This window comes from Seriola aureovittata, chromosome 9 (genome assembly GCF_021018895.1).
Source record: "Seriola aureovittata isolate HTS-2021-v1 ecotype China chromosome 9, ASM2101889v1, whole genome shotgun sequence".
NCBI classification, from domain to species: Eukaryota; Metazoa; Chordata; class Actinopteri; order Carangiformes; family Carangidae; genus Seriola; species Seriola aureovittata.
In genome coordinates this window covers 2,656,209-2,677,346 of record NC_079372.1, presented here as the reverse complement: position 1 = coordinate 2,677,346, position 21,138 = coordinate 2,656,209, and the positions used below count along the sequence as shown (strand labels likewise).

Sequence of the window (21,138 nt, the reverse complement as noted above, 5' to 3'; positions counted from 1 at the left end):
TAAAATTGTTTAAAAAAATGAGACAAGCCATTCTTAAAAAAAGACCTTGTATTTTGAAGACAAGTAGTGCTTACAAAGGTATTTCTCTTTTCAGTGAAGACATTGACGGTCCCATTCAGATTGACATACTGTATGTACAGTTAATATCAAATTCATCCCCAATACCACCTCCCCCAGACTGCACAGTCTTGACCCAGTCCAAGTGACACATTACTCATCAGTTAAGAAAAGGTGAAGCTGGTCACATGCACAACTTCTTCCCACTACACGGATTCACACCGCCTTGTCAAAGGAGTCCATGAAATAGTACAAAAAAAAACAACACTGACTGAATGACAAGATTGTTTTTTCCTCTGCTCTTGTCCTGTGAGTCAGAGGCTCCACCAAAGTCCTCTCCCACCAGCCAGCTTCAATGTGGCGACGTCCAGTAGTCTCCAGGACACACTGCCGCAAACATTACCGTCATCTTCTCTCCCACACCCATGCCCTCATACTGATGATATGATAGTCAAGGGTGCTGGAAGAATGTTTAAGACACGCTGAAGACGAAAAGGCTTCAGGTTCTTTGAACTGTAACCGCTGAGCAGCTTGTAGCAGCTTCAGAAAATTTCTAAGCTCAGCATTTCTTCACAGAAGAAACTCCCCACTTTCATGGCCGGTGGAACCTGGAGAGACAAACATGCGGAGAAACCACGTGTTAAGGGGAGCAGTACAAATTGTGCGAGCAGAAAGTGCCTTTGTCGTCATACCAAGCTATGATTAAAGCTATTAATCAGTTCTGTGGGGCTATTTTTAGCGGAGTCATTAAATCTGCCGATGGGCTGGACATGTACTCCATCTCCATCCTCCCACTGGGTCACTGTTACAACTCACAACAGGGACACCTGCTTTCCAAACAAGCTTAGCCAAGGACACGGTGGCATTTCATCATTTCTGTGTGCCTGGCAACTCGAGTTCCAGAGGACAACCTCCCCTACCCCCACATTCAGAAGCTCTCCCATCTATCTTTAGCTCCTTGGTGCTCCGTGGATGAGCAATGAGAGCTAAATTTAGACTGCTGCAGCCCAGAATAGAACACATGCACGCCCAAACACATACTACACACAGATATACACCTCAGAATACCAACCTCGTTAGGTGTTTGCTTGAGGCGTGCACTTCCATCTCGGTGCTTTTGAACTCGTTCAGCTCTTTCCGGATTGCAGCCTGCGGGGAAGAGGAAAAACAGCATTAGTGCATCCCTAAGTGCATCCTGAGCCACTGGTGTGCTGTAACCTTTGAACAGCAAAGTGACAGCAGGAGGAGAAAATATCAAACAGGAGATTTGGATAAGCTGATAACAGCAACATGTGATGCTGATAGTCTTGATGAGCAGTAGGTCATAGATCTGGCCTAAATAGTGAATGTTTTGGTAATAAAACCAAGAGATATGCGGCAGGTCGGAAAAGTTCTAATACATTTCTTTTATTAAAAATAAATAAAATGTTATTTTTTCTGTGTTCCACACAAACACCCACCTTGTCTGCTGCTGAGAGCCGAGTCCAGGGCTTGTCTGCTCTCCTGTCATAGTCCTGAGCTTTGGCCACCTCCACATAGTCACTGAAGCGGATCAGAATCTTTCTGTCTCGAAGTTCGTCTACTGTGGGTCGCTGGTTGAGCTTGAACACACAAGAAATGGGACAAACATTTATAGCTGGCTGCTGTTAACTTTGGGTTAAGCAGAGTGGTCTCCATGTGTTTGATGCCTGCCATGTTCATGAGGTTGACAAACAAGGAAAAAAAATTCAATCACAGTTTTGTACCTTTCTGTTAAGCCGCTGTTTGATCTCTCTCCTCTCCTCTTGCTCTGTCTGGTCATTTCTCTCTGGAAAAAAAGAAAACAACCATATTAGAAATCCATGCTATATCAGCAGGTGACCATTGTTCAAAAAAACATTAGACATTACAGGGTGTTATTTCACTTAATGGGCATAAACCCACCAGTGATTGTGCAATTACACTGATGTAAAATCTGTAAAAAAAATAATAATAATAATAAAAAAAATAAATAAATAAATGAATAAATGTAGGCCACTGCAAGTTTATCATGCCGAGAATCTCCTTTAACAGGTTTCACAGCGGAGAGTGGGAGTGTGCAGTCATGCGTTCTTTTGCTTCTGAATAATGTACTACACTGGGCAATCTGTGCCATCACTAATGCATCAGTTTGCCGTGTTATAAGTGTGTTTGAGCTGTGCTTTTGCATGTTTTTTTTTTTTTTTTTTTTTAATTTGTAAATATTAGTATTCAGGTGAAGAGGCGGTAGTTCGGGAACATGAGTGTTTGGACTTACGTTTCAGGATGTTTCGACTCTCCAGCTCCTCCACATTTGGTCTCTGGCTCAGCCTCCTGCGGAGAAACACCAAAACCACGTTTTGAACCATGTTGACTGAAGCTGTCCCTGTCCCTGTCCTGTCCTCTTTAAACCGGCTGTAGTTTCTTCACTGTGCGCGTTCTCGAAAGGAATCCCCTATGTCTCCATCTAGCATCCAAACCGCGGCTGTGATGCTTGGGCAGAGGCGCTCCCCACATCTGGAATAGTCAAAGAAGCGCGATTCTCCTGGTTGAGAATTCTCCACCAAATTATTTTTCGATTTCAAGTCTCTGCATCTCAGGCGCAGATGCCGTATTGCGTTTACTGTACACCGCAGCAGCAGCAGCAGCAGCAGCAGCAGCAGCAGCAGCAGCAGCACAGGCACTCCTCTTTTCTACAATCCGCCGACCGCCGCTGACTACTAGCGCTTTTGAACTGGGTCGTGATGGGCTGCTGGGGCGCGACTCTCCCAGTCTCCCTGGTTACTACATGCATAATTTGCAGGAGGCGGGGCTTAACTGGCTCCCACTCACGGCATCCCCAACCTCCTCCTGATCTACTCTGGGCTACTGGCACAGTCACATTACCCATGTTATTGCACCCGTTCCTTTTATTTCTAGTCACATAAAAGGGACCTTTTTTTAAGGAAGGAAAAGAATCTATTTCAAACAGGGAATAAAATTATTGGTATTCAAAATACTGTAACCAGTTTCTGAGCTAACACATTTCCAATCTCTTCTTTGCTGTAATGAACAAGTTTACACATTCAGATCACACTTAGTCCATTTATTTCAAGCAACAACAACACTCCCTTCACCATCAAAGCTTTCAAAAGGTCTCCAAAATCCAATGTTTTCCCGGAGTCCTCTGTGTTTGTGAACTATTCATACTTTGTATAAATAATACATGTGAGCTGCACAACAGGGCTCAGCCCCAGACAGACAGCATGTGGCACACCCCCAGAGGTGGAAAGGGCAGAGAGGGCAGAATGCCGCCTCGCAGCACGACTCCCTTTATCCCCTCATTCAAGCTAACGCTGGACACTTTATAGTTCTGTCCTGTAAAAGATCTAAGTTAGGTCACACACTGAAACCCGGACACAAAGCTGGCCTGGTGTACATCTGCGCTGACGGGCACTGAATAGCTAATAAAAATATTTTAGTCTTCTAAACCCCATTAATACGATTGAAGTGGGACCTGAACCAACTTAAAAACACATTTGTGTAGCAACAGATGCTACCATCTACACAGAAAAGACATCAGTGCTCAGCCGCATTATGTGAGAAGCATTTATCTTGGGTTAAGATAACAGCAGAGTTCACAGTCAACTATTAAGTATGTTATTTTCAGTACAGCCCTCCCTAACACTGTTCCTACGCATTACTGTGTAGTGTGAGAATGGGTACAGGCAAGTCTTTGTAATTAACATGTGTGACGAAACAATCCAGAAATAGCATAAGGAATAATTCAGTAGTTTGACTTCCCTAGCAAATTCTCTTCTGAGAAATAAGATTCAAAATGGAACATCAACACCAAAAAAAGGCGTCTAGAACAATTTCAGAATTTTACACATAATCATTAAGTAGGAAATTGATTAATTTCTTCCTATTTGCATTTGAATGAAAACAGAAATCCTTATAAAAAAAGGAAATGTGCTTCTGTTATTTTTCTTTTTCTGTTGCCTCCTGTGTGAAGTTGCACTTTTGATCAGAATAGTTTTTGATCATCAAATCAGGGATGTTTTATGCCACTATCTCAAAATCTCATCAGGAGAGGAACAGCCCATCACGACTCTTCGATAAACACACTGAGAGGCAAAGTGTTCCCACAGCTCTGGCAGTGTTACATTTTAAATAGATGAAACAGAAAATCACTTCCAAAGCCCCAGCGAATACAACCATCCACTGTATTATTGACCTGGTCGACGAGTTGCTTAGCAACAACACTTGGTATCTTTGAGACAATAGAGTCTTCCCGCAGAAATTCTCACTTCTCCCTAGCAACACACTAATGGGGATTTCACTGTTACACACAGAGCTGTATGTGCCTTACAGGGAATCGGTGGCTATTTTTAGAAACAGGCTGCTTACCTTCTTTCATCTTTGTTGGTGAGCTGAATAAATCAGAGATCACTGTCAATATTAAACACTATTTTGGTAGCAAAGTCAGATTTTCTTTGTGAGCCAAATGAATCACAAAATCTTATTACCGTGTGCTGCTCTCAGGTGACAGAGGACAGTTTATTTGTGATAACTGAGAATATCACTGCATGAGACAACACACATTGACTCACTGTACCAGTTTCTCAACTACGGCTTTCTACAGCATACAAAAGCAGAAATGAGATTTTGAGAGGTAACCCCAGAATACCATGATGACGCATAAATGCCTGTTGGCATGAGGGTTTCCATTTGCTACTCAGGATGTCCTAAATAATAATATGAGCTGGAATAGAAAAGCTTACTAAGCCAGCCAAGGGAGGAATGAAAAATCCAAACAAAAGAATGAAAAAGCAGTGAGTGGGTGGCAGAAGCTTTCAGTCTTTTATTTCCGTTGCCAACTGTGCAAGGAGACAGAATTGGCCTTTCCCAGCTTTCATCCTTTTTCAAGTACAGTAGCAGGCACCCACCTGCCCCCCCCCCCCCCCCCCCCCCCCCCCCCCCCCCTATTATTTCTGCTGATATAACTCCCCGACAACACATTTGTGGAGAGAAGGGAGTGCATGGGGAGATGCATTATTGAACAGTGTCAGGAGCTAAGATTAGAAACAGCAGAGTGCGGCTGCAGCACAAGTGCCAGGTGGGGAGTCTAAAGATAGAAAGGTCATCTTTCACTGGCACAATGGATGGACAAGGTGCCATTATCCGCCATAAGTCCTGGTGGCATTTTTCTGCTTGATTGGCAGCAAATGTAACAGTAGATTTATATTGTGAGCTGTAGATAGGATGGGAAAAAAGAGGACTGAAGATTGAATCTAAAATGGGAGTTACCACCTCCAAATCCAGAGAAGAGTGTGATGGATTGTTTGGTGATTCAGTATGCATCCCCCTGGGGAAATGAGCTGTTTTTTCCTCCGATAAGTCTGCCCTCCTCTTCACCACTCTGAGCTATATTTAGCCAGGATTTCCCCCCCGAAATGGTGCAGTATGCCTTCAATACATTCATATATATTGTACTGTAGGATGAAAATGCATTCTTCTTGCATACGCTTGACACTGTAGGTGAATCCGAATAAGTTGTTTAGATCTTCCAGATTTAAAGATGGCGGTGATCACCAAAGCAGCGTAACAGAGCAGATGTTTGTTTTGGTTTTTTGTGTGAAGGATTTTACAAGTGCATAAAATCTACACAGATGCTCCAAATCCTGGAGCTGTGCAAAGGTTTTAGGTTTTTTTTCAGCAATGTCAGCATGAAGCACACAAATAAAGCTGCTTTAAGGATCCTTATTGATCCTCCTGAGGTGATTCATCTATCCTGTATTTGTTAAGACATTTAAACGACTCTAAATCTTTTGAGCCATGTGCTGTGTAGAACGAGTTCTTTGTTTAACAAGCAGATTCTCTCACCGCTGTGCTACAAGTGGAGCCTCTCTGTCTTTAAAGCTTGGACCCTGCTAGCTCTTACGCAAGCTACACTCATGCTCCATCCTCACCTTTACATAAGCTGTGTGCACTGCGTGAACACCTGTACACCAAATAACAATAAAACATTTTCTTCCAGTCAATCTAAGAATAGATAAGGGAGGCAGTATTCTTAGTTGTCTCACAGACGGTCGATAGATCTTGTTCTCCAAAGTGTGGGTGGCTCTCCGCTCGGCTGCGAGTTATTGCACAGCAGGTTATGTAACGCTGTGGTGTGCCCCTGTTTGATGCGCTGGTGTTAAAGAACCTGGGTCTTGTGACACATTCGCACACAAGAGTGCTGCTGTCAGTCTTTGGACATTTAGTTTCTCAGTTGTATTAGAAAAGCCAGTTCTATTAATGTCCTGGCAGGGAAGCGCACGTACAAACATCAGCGCTGCGTCTTGTCCCTAAGAGAATTCCTGGAAGCAGCGTCTGTCTGTACTTGTTGCACTCCAGGAACTGCGAGAAAAACATCCAGGAATTTACTGCGCATGTGCACATTTCATTCCCAAAAGATTTCCCGGATTTTATTCCATTTGTCCGTTCACTGGTTTGAGCGGATAGCTCATTTTCCCCCACATTTGGAAGCTTCTCAGGTTTAGTTAGAACAGTTACATGCAGGGGTGGAATATGATAGAGAGGCTTCCCAGTGTGGGGGTTGGCCTTGAGTAAAAAGCATTACACCCAAAGTGATTCCTCTGAGCAGTAAGAGATTACACAACATAAATCAAGCATGTGCAAAACAATATGATAATCCGTTTGGATCCGATTTTTATCTCACCTCCACCTACTGCTGGGTGTTATGTAACTGAGGCAATTAAGCATGTACGTTTTCCCTGCAAAAACAATCACCTAGGTCTGTCGTGGGTTTTGCGCTGTCGCACCATGAATAGCATGGAAGTCATTAATTAACTACTGAGCTGCGTGATATTAATGGATCCTACCCACAGAGATATTTAAGCCAGGACAATGACAAATCCTGTCACTGATATCATTAAAACATGTCATACTTAAATCACAAGCCAAACACATCATCCAACCTGATGCTCAACAGCGATCAATGAAACGTTTATTGCCATTACTTCAACAAATGGATTGCGAATACTACACAGGCACAGATAGTAGTGTGGAGAAGATTTCATCGCTTACTTGGCAAGTTTCATTTCGATCTGCTGGCGAATTTCCTGGCGCTCTTGGTCGCTCCTTGCTGGGAAGATATTTCTGTCCTCTAGCTCCTGCTTGCTGGGCCTGTTTCGTAGCTTGACAGCCAGCAACTCCTTCCTTAGCCTGCGAGGAAGTGTGCCTGCAACCATGCATACACGCATTAACACACAGGAAACTCTTGACATATTATCAGCCTTGTATACCTTTAGAAGAGTCTTCTTCCTTTTCTTATCCTAACAATATGCAAAGGTGCACTGTAAATAAATAAAGTCTTCCAATCCCTGATCCCAAAATGCCACTAGCCGCTTAATGTCAACAAATATCCTCACTAACTCAACATTACTCATAGTTCTGTTTGGAAGTATTTGGGCACAGCCACTATTTCCGTTCTTGCTCTGTTCTGCAGCACATCTGAGAAGAAGTGAAACAGGAATAATAAGGGTAAAATGCTGACTCAGACCTTTAGCAGCGTTTGAGGATGTGCACATCCATATTACTATGTTGTGGCATGTAGGCCTTTTTATAAAGCAACTGCTAAAGCTGGATTTTCAACTGCACAAACCAGGCTATGTCCCCAGGGTCCCAGATCTCCAGGGGCCCCATAAGCCCCTGGTTCCCCCCCTGTCAGCTCTGTCAGCAGATTTGTTTTTGACCTATAATGCTTCCATTTGACCATGTGAACGTATTTGTTTTGATGACTTTACATAAATGTTATGGTGAACTTGTCAGCATCATTTGTCTATTTTAGCACCTAGCAGCCACATAGCAACATAAGCATTTATTTGGTTTTGTGTTTCTGGTCACCTGACAAATGCTAGCGAGCGGAGCATGAATGTTGTATCATGCTCTACTTGCTAGCCACTCCTGTGGGAAATATCTGTCTCTTTAGCTGGAAATGGCACTGATGGGAGCAGTGAGAGTAAACCAAATTATTAAAGTTGTGCACCTTAAAACCAAAACGATGAGCTGAAAGACATACAATACTTTGTAGAGCTCCGAAGAACTGCTGAGCTGGGTGGTAATTCTGTGTGGATACATCACTACAAGCTGCCACTTTCACATTACACATACACATATTCATTTGACCCATTGATAATATGGAAACATTGATTAGTGCAGCTTTAAGTTTTGCAAATTCCTAAATAAAAGTAAGTTTAATTAAAATACGCAAGGTGATTGACACAGCAGAAAAAGGCAAACTATAATCAAGATGCAGCCCCCAATGTTCAGTCAGTGCTGTAAGACAGTGACAGGACTGTATTTGCTACACTGTTATCACAGTAACTGTCGTCCTGTAAAAAACAAGCCCACAGGTCGTCTGTGCAGCAGGTTATTATGACCCATAGTTAAGTTTTGTTGCTAGGTGACATCTAGCAGCCATAGTAATTGTGACAGGAGCAAAAGGAGACGTAGCATAAAGAGAGACAAAGTCCACATCAGGAGGAGGTTGTGGTGGATGGATGGGTCCTCGAAAACACAGTAAATGATACAGGAGAGTGGTGTTCGATTCCCCCGAGGTACGGTACACATGCTGCCGTAGGGGCGCCATATTTCAGCAGACAGTTTCAGCAGTGACTGCATTTCAGTCACTGCAGTGACACAATGACAGGACTGTACTTATCCCAGTACAGATGTAACCACATTCAAATTAAAGAAAATGCCCAAGTACTTTAACCTCAGAGCGACTGTTTCATTTTAAAGCCAATATGGTCCAGTATGGTCCAGTATGGTCCAGACCAGTATGGTCCACTACAGAGTCGAAACAAAAACAAAACGAATTGTGCAAATGTCCAAATGCTTACAGACCACACTTTAAATCACACCGTTAAGCTCTTCGACCCACCAGAGATGACGGACTCATTCCAGCCGTCCAGGTCGGTGGGGAGGCCTGAGGTGTTGGAGAAGCACTGGTCCAGCCGCACGTTCTCCTTGTTCTCCTCTGCCTCCTTCTTGGGCCAGTCAGACCCTCCACCTCCCACACAGCCACCCACCAAAGATAACGTGTGTTGGTTCTCGGAGCTGCAGGAGCGAGAGAGCCGCCCGTCAGAACACCACAGCCGCGGGGGTGAGCCCTGCTCACACCCTTCATGGACACTGAGGGGAAGAAATGTGGAATTAATGTCGATGGCGATGAGTTAAGGAAAACATCTGGATTTTAAATATAGATTTTATGATTGATATTTAAAGCAATTGATTAATTATCTATTTGAAATTATATTGTTAGAAATGAGAGATTTGTGAGAAAATTATAGTCACCCAATATATAATATATATATATCATATCCTACCAAATGGGATATAAGCCTCTCATCAGAACCAGCATTAGCTTTAACATCAGTGAGCCTGAACAGAGTGTCTTTAATACAGATATATGGGGTCAAGCAGAGGACTCACCTCTCCTGCCTGTTCTTGGAAGCGAAGGCTCTCTGCAGTTCCTCCATAATGCAGCTAGGGGGCATGGGAGGATGCATCATATTTCCTAGATGTGGGGACCCTGAGGGGTTGGCCAGGGGCCCTCGCAACGGCAGGGTCATTGAAGCCAGGCTTTCTGTGGCCCTGGGTGGAGGCTCCTTGGGGAGGTAGGAGTTAGGCAGGTGAGTGGGGAGCGACACAGGGCCTGAATCTGAAAGAGAGGGACGAGGAGAGAAACACTGGAGGTTAATAAACAAACCATTTTTCTTTCCTGCATTAGTTTGCAGGTCACAGTTTATCTTCAGATACTAAGCTTAAGTTTGAGCAGCACATTTACACTTTAGCTCATGGGAATTCAGACTCTCCAATCTACCCGGCCTTCACATCTGTTTAATATGAGAACAAAGTTGAAGAATGATTTTTTTTTTTGTGCAAAATCCATGCCGATCTGACATCTGCAATACATCTGAAGAATGTACTGCATGTTCTGTACCACAGTGAATTGCTGAAAAATGTGGCTCATCTTAGACTGAGCACAGCAGTCTACAGGCTTGAGTCTGACTTACTTTCACCTTGACTCTGTAATAAGGTACTCGTACCAACTTCAAGATTTGTCCAACTACAGACTGGTTGCAAACTAAAGGAAAAAATGTCTTTGTAATGTGTTGTGTCACTGTGACCCGGCAAAGCAGCTTCAGTCCATCTTTGACTCAGCAAGCCTGGAACTACTTATGCGGACGAGCACAACTCTTATAAAAGATATCTACTCATTTAGAGCAAGTAACTAAGTACTGTATTCAAGTACACTTGTGAGATTCTTGTACTTTACTCCAGTAATTCCATTTTATGATACTTTGTATTTCTAATCCACATTTCACAGGGGAATATTGTGCTTTTTACTCCACAACATTTATCCTGCCTGGTCTAAACTACAAAGTGCATATGAAGTCATTAAAAGCAGCATGACAATAACTCCAGATTATGATTTTGAGTGCAAAATTTTTATTTGTGACATAGTATTTTTACACGTGGTATTGGTACTCTTACTTTACAAAGGATCTGTATACTTCTTCCAGCACTGAGTTTTGATGATGGTGGTGCGGGCGCTGTATCTGACACATATTCCATAGATTTATTGAACTATTTTTATACTTGTGCCCTGTATGGAAACATCTGTGTTCATTTTTTAAGGTTTCACCCACCTGTTGCTCAAACTGAGCAGAGACATGGTTTTATATATGTTTTTTTTTATGTACATTCGGGGGAAAAAAGACATTTCCTTAACCTCTGGGCACTCACCATCTCCAGCACTCAGCTGGGGCAAAAGCTTTGGAGGTACTTGTGGTGGGGACGTTCCGGGAGGAATCTCCTCCTCTGGTCTTTCATCCATCTGGTCCGTCATGTCCTGCAGCCCCTCAGGTAAATCCCCGGCAGGGTGCACCTCCTCGTCTCTTTCCTCCTCCGGAAGCGGTACGTTCTCCTCTACTCGTTCACAGTCCTGGAGAGGGGCAGCTACTGGAGGACATTAATGAAGGGGAACAAAACATTTATAAATGAGTGCTGTTGTGAAGAACAAAAACATGTTCTATTAAATGGATGGCAACTGGTGGCAACAGAATGTAAAGGAGTATTTCAAAGAGCAGAGAGGTTATTATTGACACGATTAAACTGAAATACAAATGAAAAAAGGTTTGGATAATACAAATACATATAAACCATATCCGTGATGCACTTGTTACAGCATTGCATACAAAACTATTATGTGTCTAAGTGACAGAGGATTACATTTCTAGCAGGTGAGAGCGGAGGCAAAGAACGTCATTGAATTGTCTCTGCTGCCCTCTAATGGTGCACACTGTATGTAAAACACTGATTCAAACACAAATGTCTCCATTATGTGAAAATGTAAAAAAAAAAAAAAAATTCAACAGATGGAATTATTTTATAACATTGGCATTGTTTGAATTTTTTTTTGTAAGAAGAGTATAAAATCTATCCTCCTTCACTTTATTTCAAAGCATTTTATCACATTGAACTCTGTTACACTCTCATACCAACTCATACCGACTCTCATACTCTACTATAAAGCTGAGACAAAGTTACACCTCCACTTTACAAATCTGTTGCTTTTGCAGCTCTGTAGTGTCTCTTGATCACAGTGAGGGACTGTCCTACCTGAAGGGGGGTGCTCCTCCTCAGGACCAAGGTATTCCACACTGCTGACTGTGAGGTTTGGGTTCAAAGGTCCCCCGAATCCTCCAAGCAGGACTGCACCATCTGAGCAGCAGCCCTGAGTGGGGGAACTGGGGTCGTGGCATAGAAGACCGCTGGATAATGCTACATCTGTGAGGGGATAAGAGGAGAGGCGTATGTATGTGTAGCCATCGTGATTTCTGTGTTGTGCATAAAACAAGATTGATATGCTTCTTTATGAATAGATATAATGTGAATGAACCTAAATTATCTTTGGAAAATATTGTAATTGTGACCGTGATGTGACCTGAACTGTGATGATCCAAAATGACATTCACTCTTTAAGCCACCTTGATTCAACAGCACTCTCCATTACAGCAAGAGCATCACATTTCACCTTGTGCACAGCAAATATAAACTGTAGATACCTGCTATACCTAAAGCAGGAACACAATGTGACTGTTTATCTACTTTCATGATAAGATATGATCATATTCTTTTATAATTTCACAAAACACAAGCAAATTACTTAGAGGTAAAAGTTGTTTTTTTTTTTAAAGAATGCAGAGAAATAATTTTTCCGAGGTTCAGATACTTAGCTCTGTGACGCGACTGTAATGATAACACAGGAAGCATCTGATCATGGTTCATTACATTTAAGTCTAATTGGTGTTTTGTGATATCTCATTTGCCATTTTGTGGTACATTTTGATAATGGCAAAATATTTTTATTGATTTTGTGATATACTGATGTCGACCATATCCTCTTAAAAATCATTTCAGCAACATCAAAATTCACAAGCTACGTGTCAGTGCTATGTCAAGATTTTAAAATGCCTACAATATTGTGTTGCGTGTTTTTGTGGATACAATGACGTAAAATGTAGAGAACACTTCCCTGGAGTCATTATGAAGTGATGAGCACAGACGTATTCAGACGGTTAGAACTATACATTCAACATCTTTTCACCCACACCCTCTCATTATCTCTCCCATATCTAATTCATTAGATGGGATGAGGAGAAACGTGAGTGAGTCCTTCTGTTTGTGGAACCTGTAAATGCGACCTCCCTGCACTGTACCTGTGGAACTCTGCTTGAGCTTCTCATTTTTCTTTTTCCTCCACTTCCAGGGCTTGAAGATGCGCCCCAGGGTGGCCAGCTTGCTATTACGTCGGATGGGTGGAGTGTGGACCCCGCTCACCAGGCAACCTGTCCTCAGCACCCTCTGCTGGTCCACCACCTCTACTACAGACACAGAGGACATGGGAGGAGAAGCCCAAAGAGGGGCCAAGAGTTGGTACAGCAGGACGATATGGGGTGAGGAAAGAGTGGGTGGGGGTGTTGGCAGGAGGAGGATCAAAAGCAGGGAAGGAAGGCAAAGAGAGGGCAACAGGGAGAGGGAGTGTGTTGCAGGATGAAGGTGGGGATACAGGGATGAAGAAAAATCACCAAACGTGCAAAAGTAGGTGAAGGGCAAGAGAAAGAGGGGGAGAGAAGGCAGAGCACAATTAGTACACTCACCTCACTGAATAAACCATGATGGACTTCAAGTGCTGTGAACAGATTGAATTAGAAAGACTAATTTGATCAAGGCACACTCCCTCACGGCTGTTATTTTCCTGTGAATCCCCTCTGTCCGAGCCATACGTCACGTATCAAAATAAATATCTCTCTCGCAGTCCAAATCTGGAGGGAGCATGAGAGGCTCATAAGACTACAAAAAGATGTCCCTCCCTGGAGACCAACAGGTGTGCCAGCCTCACTGCTTTCCCAGAAGCGGCATTACACTCAGCTCCCCGGTAAAACAAGGCTGATCGTTTTAATGTATCAACCTTCCTTATGCTAATACGCTGCTCCACTTCTACATGACTTTATATGATCTGTCCCAGCTCTCACACAACATATGTCTCCTCAGTGATCAGTTTTTTTCAGGAGGTGCAAATACCTCTGCAGTATGTTCCATAATGCCCTACAAAGTCCTAGCTAATCTTCCAGGGGTCCAAATTAAAATGAAAACAAAAGAAAAACATACACGGCAATGGTTGTACACAACATATATGCACACCAAAAGAAAAGCAAGCAGTAACGACAATGATGCAAATAAAACACGAAACAACTTGTAACTAAAGACCCAAAACAAAATGTGCATAAAACAGTCTCAACGATCACTGGGGAAAAAAACTGCATTTAGGTGAGAGTCATATGCAAATTGTGTTTCATATGCAAAGGAGTGAAATAGTATGCAGTAATCTATAGAGTGCAGTCCATGATATTAATGCATTAATCTGTTGTAATAAATGAGCTATTACATCTACTCCGCCACCATCCCGGCACAGAGGGCCTTGTCTCTCTTTAAAGGAATCTTGTATTTCAATGAATGGTAACTGTGACTCATATCAAGCTGAGTGGGGGTCTACAGATCCATGTGCGCACACTGCCGCTGGATCCAGGCACAAAGAGAGCCAAAAAGAGGAAATGCACAATAAGCGCCATGTATTTAAGAGCTACATACGTCAATGTGACAAAAACGGAGCGATATCTGCCTTCAGGAGGCTGATATCTTTGTTCAAATATTCAGCTGAGGGGAGGCAAGGATTTGTGATGGGGGAGGTCGGGGAGAGGAAGGGGGCGGGGGGAGATTTGTAGAGCGGCTCAGGGTGTGATATGGAGTACAGTGATGGAGGAGGGAGGATACAGCTGACTCCTTTTCAAGCTTTTTTTTTTTGCAGCCCCTCGCTTCTTCCTTGAAGCACATGGGTGGGGAGTAGAAAGAGGACGGTGGTTAGCGATGGGGGGAGGAGAGGAGACAAGAGTAGAAAGGATAGGAGAAACAAGGAAGGAGAGGGAGGGTGTTGGGAAAAGGAAAAGAGAGACAAGGAAAGGAAAGGAGGGGAGAGGAAAGAAAAGAAAAGGTGGCGTTAAGAAAAAGTGGGGTTCACAAGCAGTCCAGAGGAAACGGAAAAAGAAAAAAAAGGGAAGGAAAAGTATGGCAAAACAGAATATAAGAGAAGAGATTAGATGAAAAGGGGTAATTTTCCAGTTTGGAATTTGATCCTAAAAGTTCCTGGAAACAGGTCAGTTGACCGTGCACACCCGTCTCACTGTGTCATCATCACTACTGTCACACATTCAGTGGGGCAGACGTGGCGCTGCACGCAGAATCCAGGTCAAGCTTGAAGGAAGCGCACCCAGTCGCGCAGAGAAAAAAAAGCTTAAGAGAAGGAGAGGGGGAGAAGGAGGGGTAGAGGTGTCTGTGTGAGAGGGAAAGAGAGAGAGAGAATGTGTGTGTGTGGAGAAAGGGCCTGCTGCTGTTGCCATGGTGACCATATCCAGATGCTGCCGCAGCAGTAGGAGCCAGCGGGAGGAGCGAGTCAGTCTGTAGCTTAGAGGAGAGGAGGAGAGAGGAGAGGAGAGGAGCCCCCTACACAGACACTGCCTGTCACATCTGAAGCCAGTGGCAGCACCAAGTGCATTGTGGGTAGGGGTGAAGCCACATGGAGGACAAGATCTGTCTGCATTTTGAAAGAGGGAAGGAGATCGGAAGAGGGAGGGGGGGTGGGGAAGAAGGGGGATTCCAGGGAAAAGAGGCGAGAAGGAGAGATGGGAGGGGGCTGTTGCTATACGGAAGAGCTTGCAGGAGAATCTGGTCTCGTCCAATCACGGAGCAGCTATTTATAATGCATATCAAATAACTTCATTTTTCATAGAAGGGGTGGTTGTTCAGAGAAAATGACAGGAGTCCGGGTAGAGCAGAGGAATTAGGTGAAAACACATGCTCGCACATGGAAATTTCTTTTATCCACTGGATGAGGGTGTTTCGAAATGTGTGTCAGATAAGCATGTACAGCCTACATGCGCCATGTGGTGATGATGTGCATTTCTAATTAATATGCTAATGCAAATAGGATTTGTTAAATCCACGTGTCAGGCTGATGCAGTGGACCAATAGTGTGTTTCCTGTATCCCCATAGTCGTCTCCGACACAAGTCTGCACACACTGTAAGTCCAATCAGGTGGTGATGTCACGGCTTTACACAAGATAAAAGATTAAATTCCCAATATAATTCATAAACGACATCAGGAATGCAGGGAAGCATAAGCTACAGCTGCTAAACTCTAGACTGCATTAGTGCAGCGTGAACCCCTGAAATGATTTAAGACTGGAATAAAGTAGACAATATGATAATGTGACTTGGCAAGAAAACTAAAACACAGCGCGTTAGTGTTCCACCAGGGACCACACCCCGCTTAACCAGCTTGTCAGCACATTCAGGAGCATAAGAGCTCTCCCCACATGTGCACACCGAGCACATCCCCCCTCCAAAGTGGCCAAGGTGAGAACTACCCAACAGGAGTGTTTTTTTTTTCTCTTAAATTGTAGGAAGTTTAAAAATGAAAGGTAGGCTGTTCTGCTCTGATAGTGGCAACCACAAAGGCAAAGAATGAGACTGAACGACAACAACTCCGAATCCATTTGTGACCTTTTTGCAGCTTTTGCAATGAACAGGATTCACACTGAGAGGCAGGATAATATCAGCAGCGAGGTTGTGAGGGGCAAAGCCTCGGTTTGCTGAATCACCTGACAGAGCGATCTAGTGAATGGGCTTGTGTTTTTAAAGCTCCCTCTATAGTATTAAAAGATAAATCAGAATAAAACACCACTCCCCTGATAATCTAGTCGCTCACTGGGACAAAAATGATGTCAACTGTTTGCATCATTTGGCTGCATTACAAGTACATTGAACATCAAGTATTTATCGTGTAACATCTCATTTCACAAGCAGGTGTTTAAACCTCTCAAACACAATCAGCACTCAGCTCTCTGGAACATCACTGCTGAAGGCCTTGGAGGGTTGTCCAGTAAGTCTGAAAATACTATTCATCCTTCAAGTCACAGTGCAACGTTTACAGCTTAAAATGATACAGTCAGGTTCACTTTCTTGGATAATGAAGTGCTATTTTTGTCCACCCATTAGCTGAGTCAGACATTTGAAAGATGCTGTCCTAATCATTTATAGTACAGTTTCATTTTTCAGCCACGCTTGTGTGGCTTTGAGGAAAGCAATGTCAGGCTGTCTGTTGGTCATTCAATCAACCACTTTAGACTGGAATTTCTCAAATATTACATGTCTTGCCAAGAACTTTTGTAGAAAAAAATCACAGTACTCAGATGATGAATCCTACTAACTCTGGTAATCTGTGGATTTTTCCACTAGTGCCACCGTAAGGCTGACATTTTAGTTTTTGAGTGAAATATCTTGACAACTATGGTTTGCCATGGCATTTGGTGGAGAAATGAACGGTCCCTCTAGCACCATTTATCTGGTACTTTGAGTAATTTCCACCAGCCTCACCTGTACTTTGTACATAGGGCTGATTAGCAAATGTTAGCATCTTAGCATGCTAATACGCTAAACTAAATGTTACACTCCTACTACTGTATCTGTTGCAAGCACCTCTACAACAAACCTATGGCTAATAAGAAAAATATACATCATTGTGCAGCCTTCCTTCTAAATACTGTATGCGTGCTTCAGTGCCCTCATCATAGATATAAATAACATCAAACCGACCCTTAACTTCCATCAACTCTGCAGGCCCCAGAGAGCCTTGGTTCCTCGCTCCAGCCCCCTGCTCCTTCCACCCAGGCAACTGACAATGTGCCCTTGAATGGACCACCTCCTTACCGGCTGCCACGCCAGCTATCCTCCTCTCTTTGCCCCCCTGGCTTTACAACTGTGCTGCCATCTGTCTGTAGCCCCATTGCCTCAGGGGCCCGGCCACAGTTAGGGCACCCAGCTATAGCAACTCGCATGGAGAGAGTGAGCAGCAGAAGAGCTAAAGCAATGTAAAAAGAAAAGAGTATGAAAGCGAAGGAAATGCTGAGATCAAGAATGGTAGCGGACAGCTACAGATTAATGACACTTTCAACAATAATATATGATCAAAATGACAATATATATACTGTACATACAATAATAAAATTACTGATGAGAAAATAATAGTTTTTTCTATTCAGGAGAGTTTCTTTAAAAATGTATTTTGGACAATTATGAAACTGTAAATTCATTGGGTAGATGACCAAAGCATCACTGTAGGCACTGAGGTTTGTGATTTTCTTTTTCATATGAATGAAAGCCCAATCTGGAGTACAACATTCTCATTTACAATCTATGCTGAATTAAATTATTAATACTGAAGGAGAAAAAACACATTGTATACCCACTGAGTGCTCCATATTAGCTCTAATAAATAGGTTCTGGCCTAAACATACAAAAAATATCTGTGTTCCTTTGGTAAATGTGTTAAAATGACTCATCCTCACATGGATGTTGTGTTCTGTAATTTGTTTGGGAAAGAAACCCATTTCTCAGAAGACAGGATATCAGGGTGTAAGGCTACATGAGTCTGCAAAGGTCAAGCCTCCAGATCATCAAAGTGATTACAGCCCAAGTGTGAAACTCCAGCGTGTGGGCTACTGGCATCAAGAGAGTGAAATGATGTCAGTGAGGCCAGCAGCCAATAGGAAGTGCCTGGGGCCCTTGTTTGTTACCATATGTTGGTGTTGAGAATGAGGACTAGTGGGTGGCTTCACGTGGAAGCCTTTGCTGCAGAATCAACAAGGAGGACTGTATGGATCTGGTTCATTCCCAGTTTCTCTGTTTTCACTTGAGAGTTTAGAAATTTTCATGAAACTTGGCGGACAGGTAGATGTAGCGGCGACTACAAACTGATTAAGCTTAAGTGGTGATTGCTAGGTCTTCATGACTGTTTTGTCAGAACTAAACTTTTTGTCAGAACTTTGTCAAGTCTGTAAAAATGTTTCCCTTGTGACATCATCGGGGTTATATGGTTTCACTTAGGAAAAACCTTTAACAGACAGCCATACAAACTACATGGTGAATTTTTCTTGCAGCTTGAATCATAGGGACTGATCGTCAGGATATCTCATCCTCGGATCCATAGACCATTCTTTAAAAAAAAGAAAAAAAAAGAAAAAAGATCTGAGAAGTATGTCAGATGTTGATAGAAATGTTCAGGACACTCAAGTATGTAAAGTATCTGCTTTTTTTTGTAAGTAGTTTTTGTTTGCTGGGTGAAGAAACAAGGCCTTCAATATAAAATGTCTTATAAGTGTAGTAGGACTGACGAGCAGAAGGTTTAAAAACTGAGGTTTGTGCTCTTTAAATGTTTTCATATGGTTGTTATTGACCACTATTATTAAAAATAGCTACAACCGCTTATCCAGAACTACTCAAAATATGGATTATAATAATTCGGAGACACACACATGCACAAGCACATACATACATGACACATTTAGACACAGACACGCCTCTGCATCTCAACCGAAAAAAGATGGGCTATCTTCGACCAACTGTGAAACCCTCCCTGCAGCCAGCACATCCACCCAGGGAGCCAAAAATGTCCCTGCTAAAAGTGCTTTTCCTGTCACCTACACAATGGGGTGAGCCTTCGCAAATGTCATTCCAACCTGCTCTCCCAACAGCAACCAGAGGAAGACCGTGTCCAGGAAGACCTCCAGTTCATACAGTTAGGTTTTGGGCTACGTTCCCATTATAAGAATCTCTTATTCCATTAAAAAGCTCCCTCCAATCAAGTAATGGAAGTCTTGGTTCACCCTTCATATCTTGGGCTGTTCCTGCTGTCTATCACATTAATCTAGCAAACTGCAAGATTCATATTGACTAATTCAGCTCCTTTCATATATTCAAAAGTGCTGCTTGCAAAAGATTCAGCGCTTGACAGAGATAGCTTAATTATAAAATTACACTGTGAGATGCTGCTGACTAAAAAGTGGCAGACAGCCTTGTGTTTAGAAAGACTTTCCCAGGAACAGAAAGGTCATAGCTTTAATCCTGCTGCAGCCTGTGTGTCTATCAACAGTTTTAAATCCGTCTTTGAACATTATGAACTCCTATTCACTCAATCATTTTTAATTGCTCAAGACATTAGCAAATTTAAATGTGAGCAGTCACTCTCATGGTTTATGCACAGGTGAGTTAGCCATGGGTCTGCAATTGGGCGTGGGCGTTGTAAGTCAACGAGGCCAGTCAGAGACTCCAGTAGTGGAGTCAGGTGGGTGAGCAATGGTGTGTAATTTATTCCTGTTATTTCCACTGATTTAGGTCAAAGCGTGAAAAATTTATATAAAGCATACTGAGTGTGTGCATGAGAGAGGGAGGGAGAGAGTGTGAGACAAATACTCACTGCACCAACAATGTGTGTCAGTGCATGAGTGCTTGTGTACATGTTTTAGTGTCTACACTTGATACAGAAGCTGATAGCTCAGTTCCACCTAGCTCCCATTCCCTCTGCAGGGAGGAGAGCACATCGTGGTCTCCAGGCAGGAAAGACAGTGGGATGTGCACAGAGGAAGAGTACAAATCACCACTGTTAGCACTGTAATCTCCAAACAAGTTCCCACAGCAAGGATGCCGCTCACTTTTGGATTCCCTCAAGTGTGCAGCAATGCAAGCGTAGGACCGTTTGGGCCTATTAAAAACAACTTGATGTAACAGCCTGAGCAGTAGCTGGAACTAGAGCAGGGAGCCGTACTGTACAGTAGTGTGTGAAAAGCTGCTACTCCGCAAGAGAAACACACAAACTCAGTTAAAAGCAGCATGACATTTTTCACCATGTTATTGTCCGAAAAGCTTTATTTATCCCATGTGCTGGACCTCAAATGGATCATGCAGGGCCAGGATGAACAGTGGCCAACAGCTCATTTTGTGACGCCAGACTGTGCAGACACGAGTCAGTGCACTAACTGTCCAGAAACCTCATTTGTCACGGATTTATGGATATACTTAAACAGGCCAGACGTTACATGCATGGTCGTATTTGTCATTATACCATATAATAACCATGTCAATAGCCATGTCATGTGTATCATGGAAGATATACTAAGAACATGGGGTCAAACAAATACACTGCCTGTTGGTTCAATAGAAAGATGGAGTGTATTAATGATATTACTACAGTCATGACAACAGCTACACCTATGACAAGATTTACAAGATAACTGAATTAAAACACCAAGTAGCTCCAGAATATGATGAGTTAGTTTCTGTACATCTTGCCTGAAATGATGTAAACAGCTGTTTTGAAAATTGCTTTGGTCTGATTGGGGCAGAGATGAGTCACTCCTACAGTGAAATCCGTCATGAGAGCTGTGTGGGTCTGATGGCAGACAGGAAAAGTGTCTACAAAAGATTTTGCCCAGTTACTTAAACACATTCACTTTGTGAGACCACACAAGCTGCAGTTGTGCTGTGTCAGAGGGATGCTGCAATGGTGAAAAAGACATGATCTCGTAGTCAGGTTTGGACCATATGATGAATCAGTGTTGATGAAGAAGTTGCTAGAA

At 42.9% G+C, this 21,138-nt stretch overlaps 1 protein-coding gene across 3 annotated transcripts in view; it reads right to left on the bottom strand.

Annotated features, from left to right (window-relative positions):
• Positions 1 to 45: 45 nt before the first annotated feature.
• The window catches only part of phactr3a (phosphatase and actin regulator 3a), a 30,564-nt gene continuing 9,471 nt past the window's right edge, over positions 46 to 21,138 (bottom strand). Inside the window, exons 2-12 of one of the 3 annotated variants that reach the window (XM_056386008.1) lie at positions 12,828 to 12,989; positions 11,728 to 11,895; positions 10,852 to 11,067; positions 9,535 to 9,763; positions 8,984 to 9,234; positions 7,126 to 7,279; positions 2,333 to 2,388; positions 1,803 to 1,864; positions 1,518 to 1,658; positions 1,130 to 1,206; positions 46 to 665 (exon numbers count right to left, since the gene is read on the bottom strand). In XM_056386008.1, coding sequence (XP_056241983.1) covers positions 650 to 665; positions 1,130 to 1,206; positions 1,518 to 1,658; positions 1,803 to 1,864; positions 2,333 to 2,388; positions 7,126 to 7,279; positions 8,984 to 9,234; positions 9,535 to 9,763; positions 10,852 to 11,067; positions 11,728 to 11,895; positions 12,828 to 12,989 — 1,532 coding nt within the window. In that variant the 3' untranslated portion in view covers positions 46 to 649. Of the gene's footprint in view, positions 666 to 1,129; positions 1,207 to 1,517; positions 1,659 to 1,802; positions 1,865 to 2,332; positions 2,389 to 7,125; positions 7,280 to 8,983; positions 9,235 to 9,534; positions 9,764 to 10,851; positions 11,068 to 11,727; positions 11,896 to 12,827; positions 12,993 to 21,138 lie in introns of all 3 variants that reach the window. The other 2 variants (XM_056386007.1, XM_056386006.1) reach the window with 2 other exon arrangements.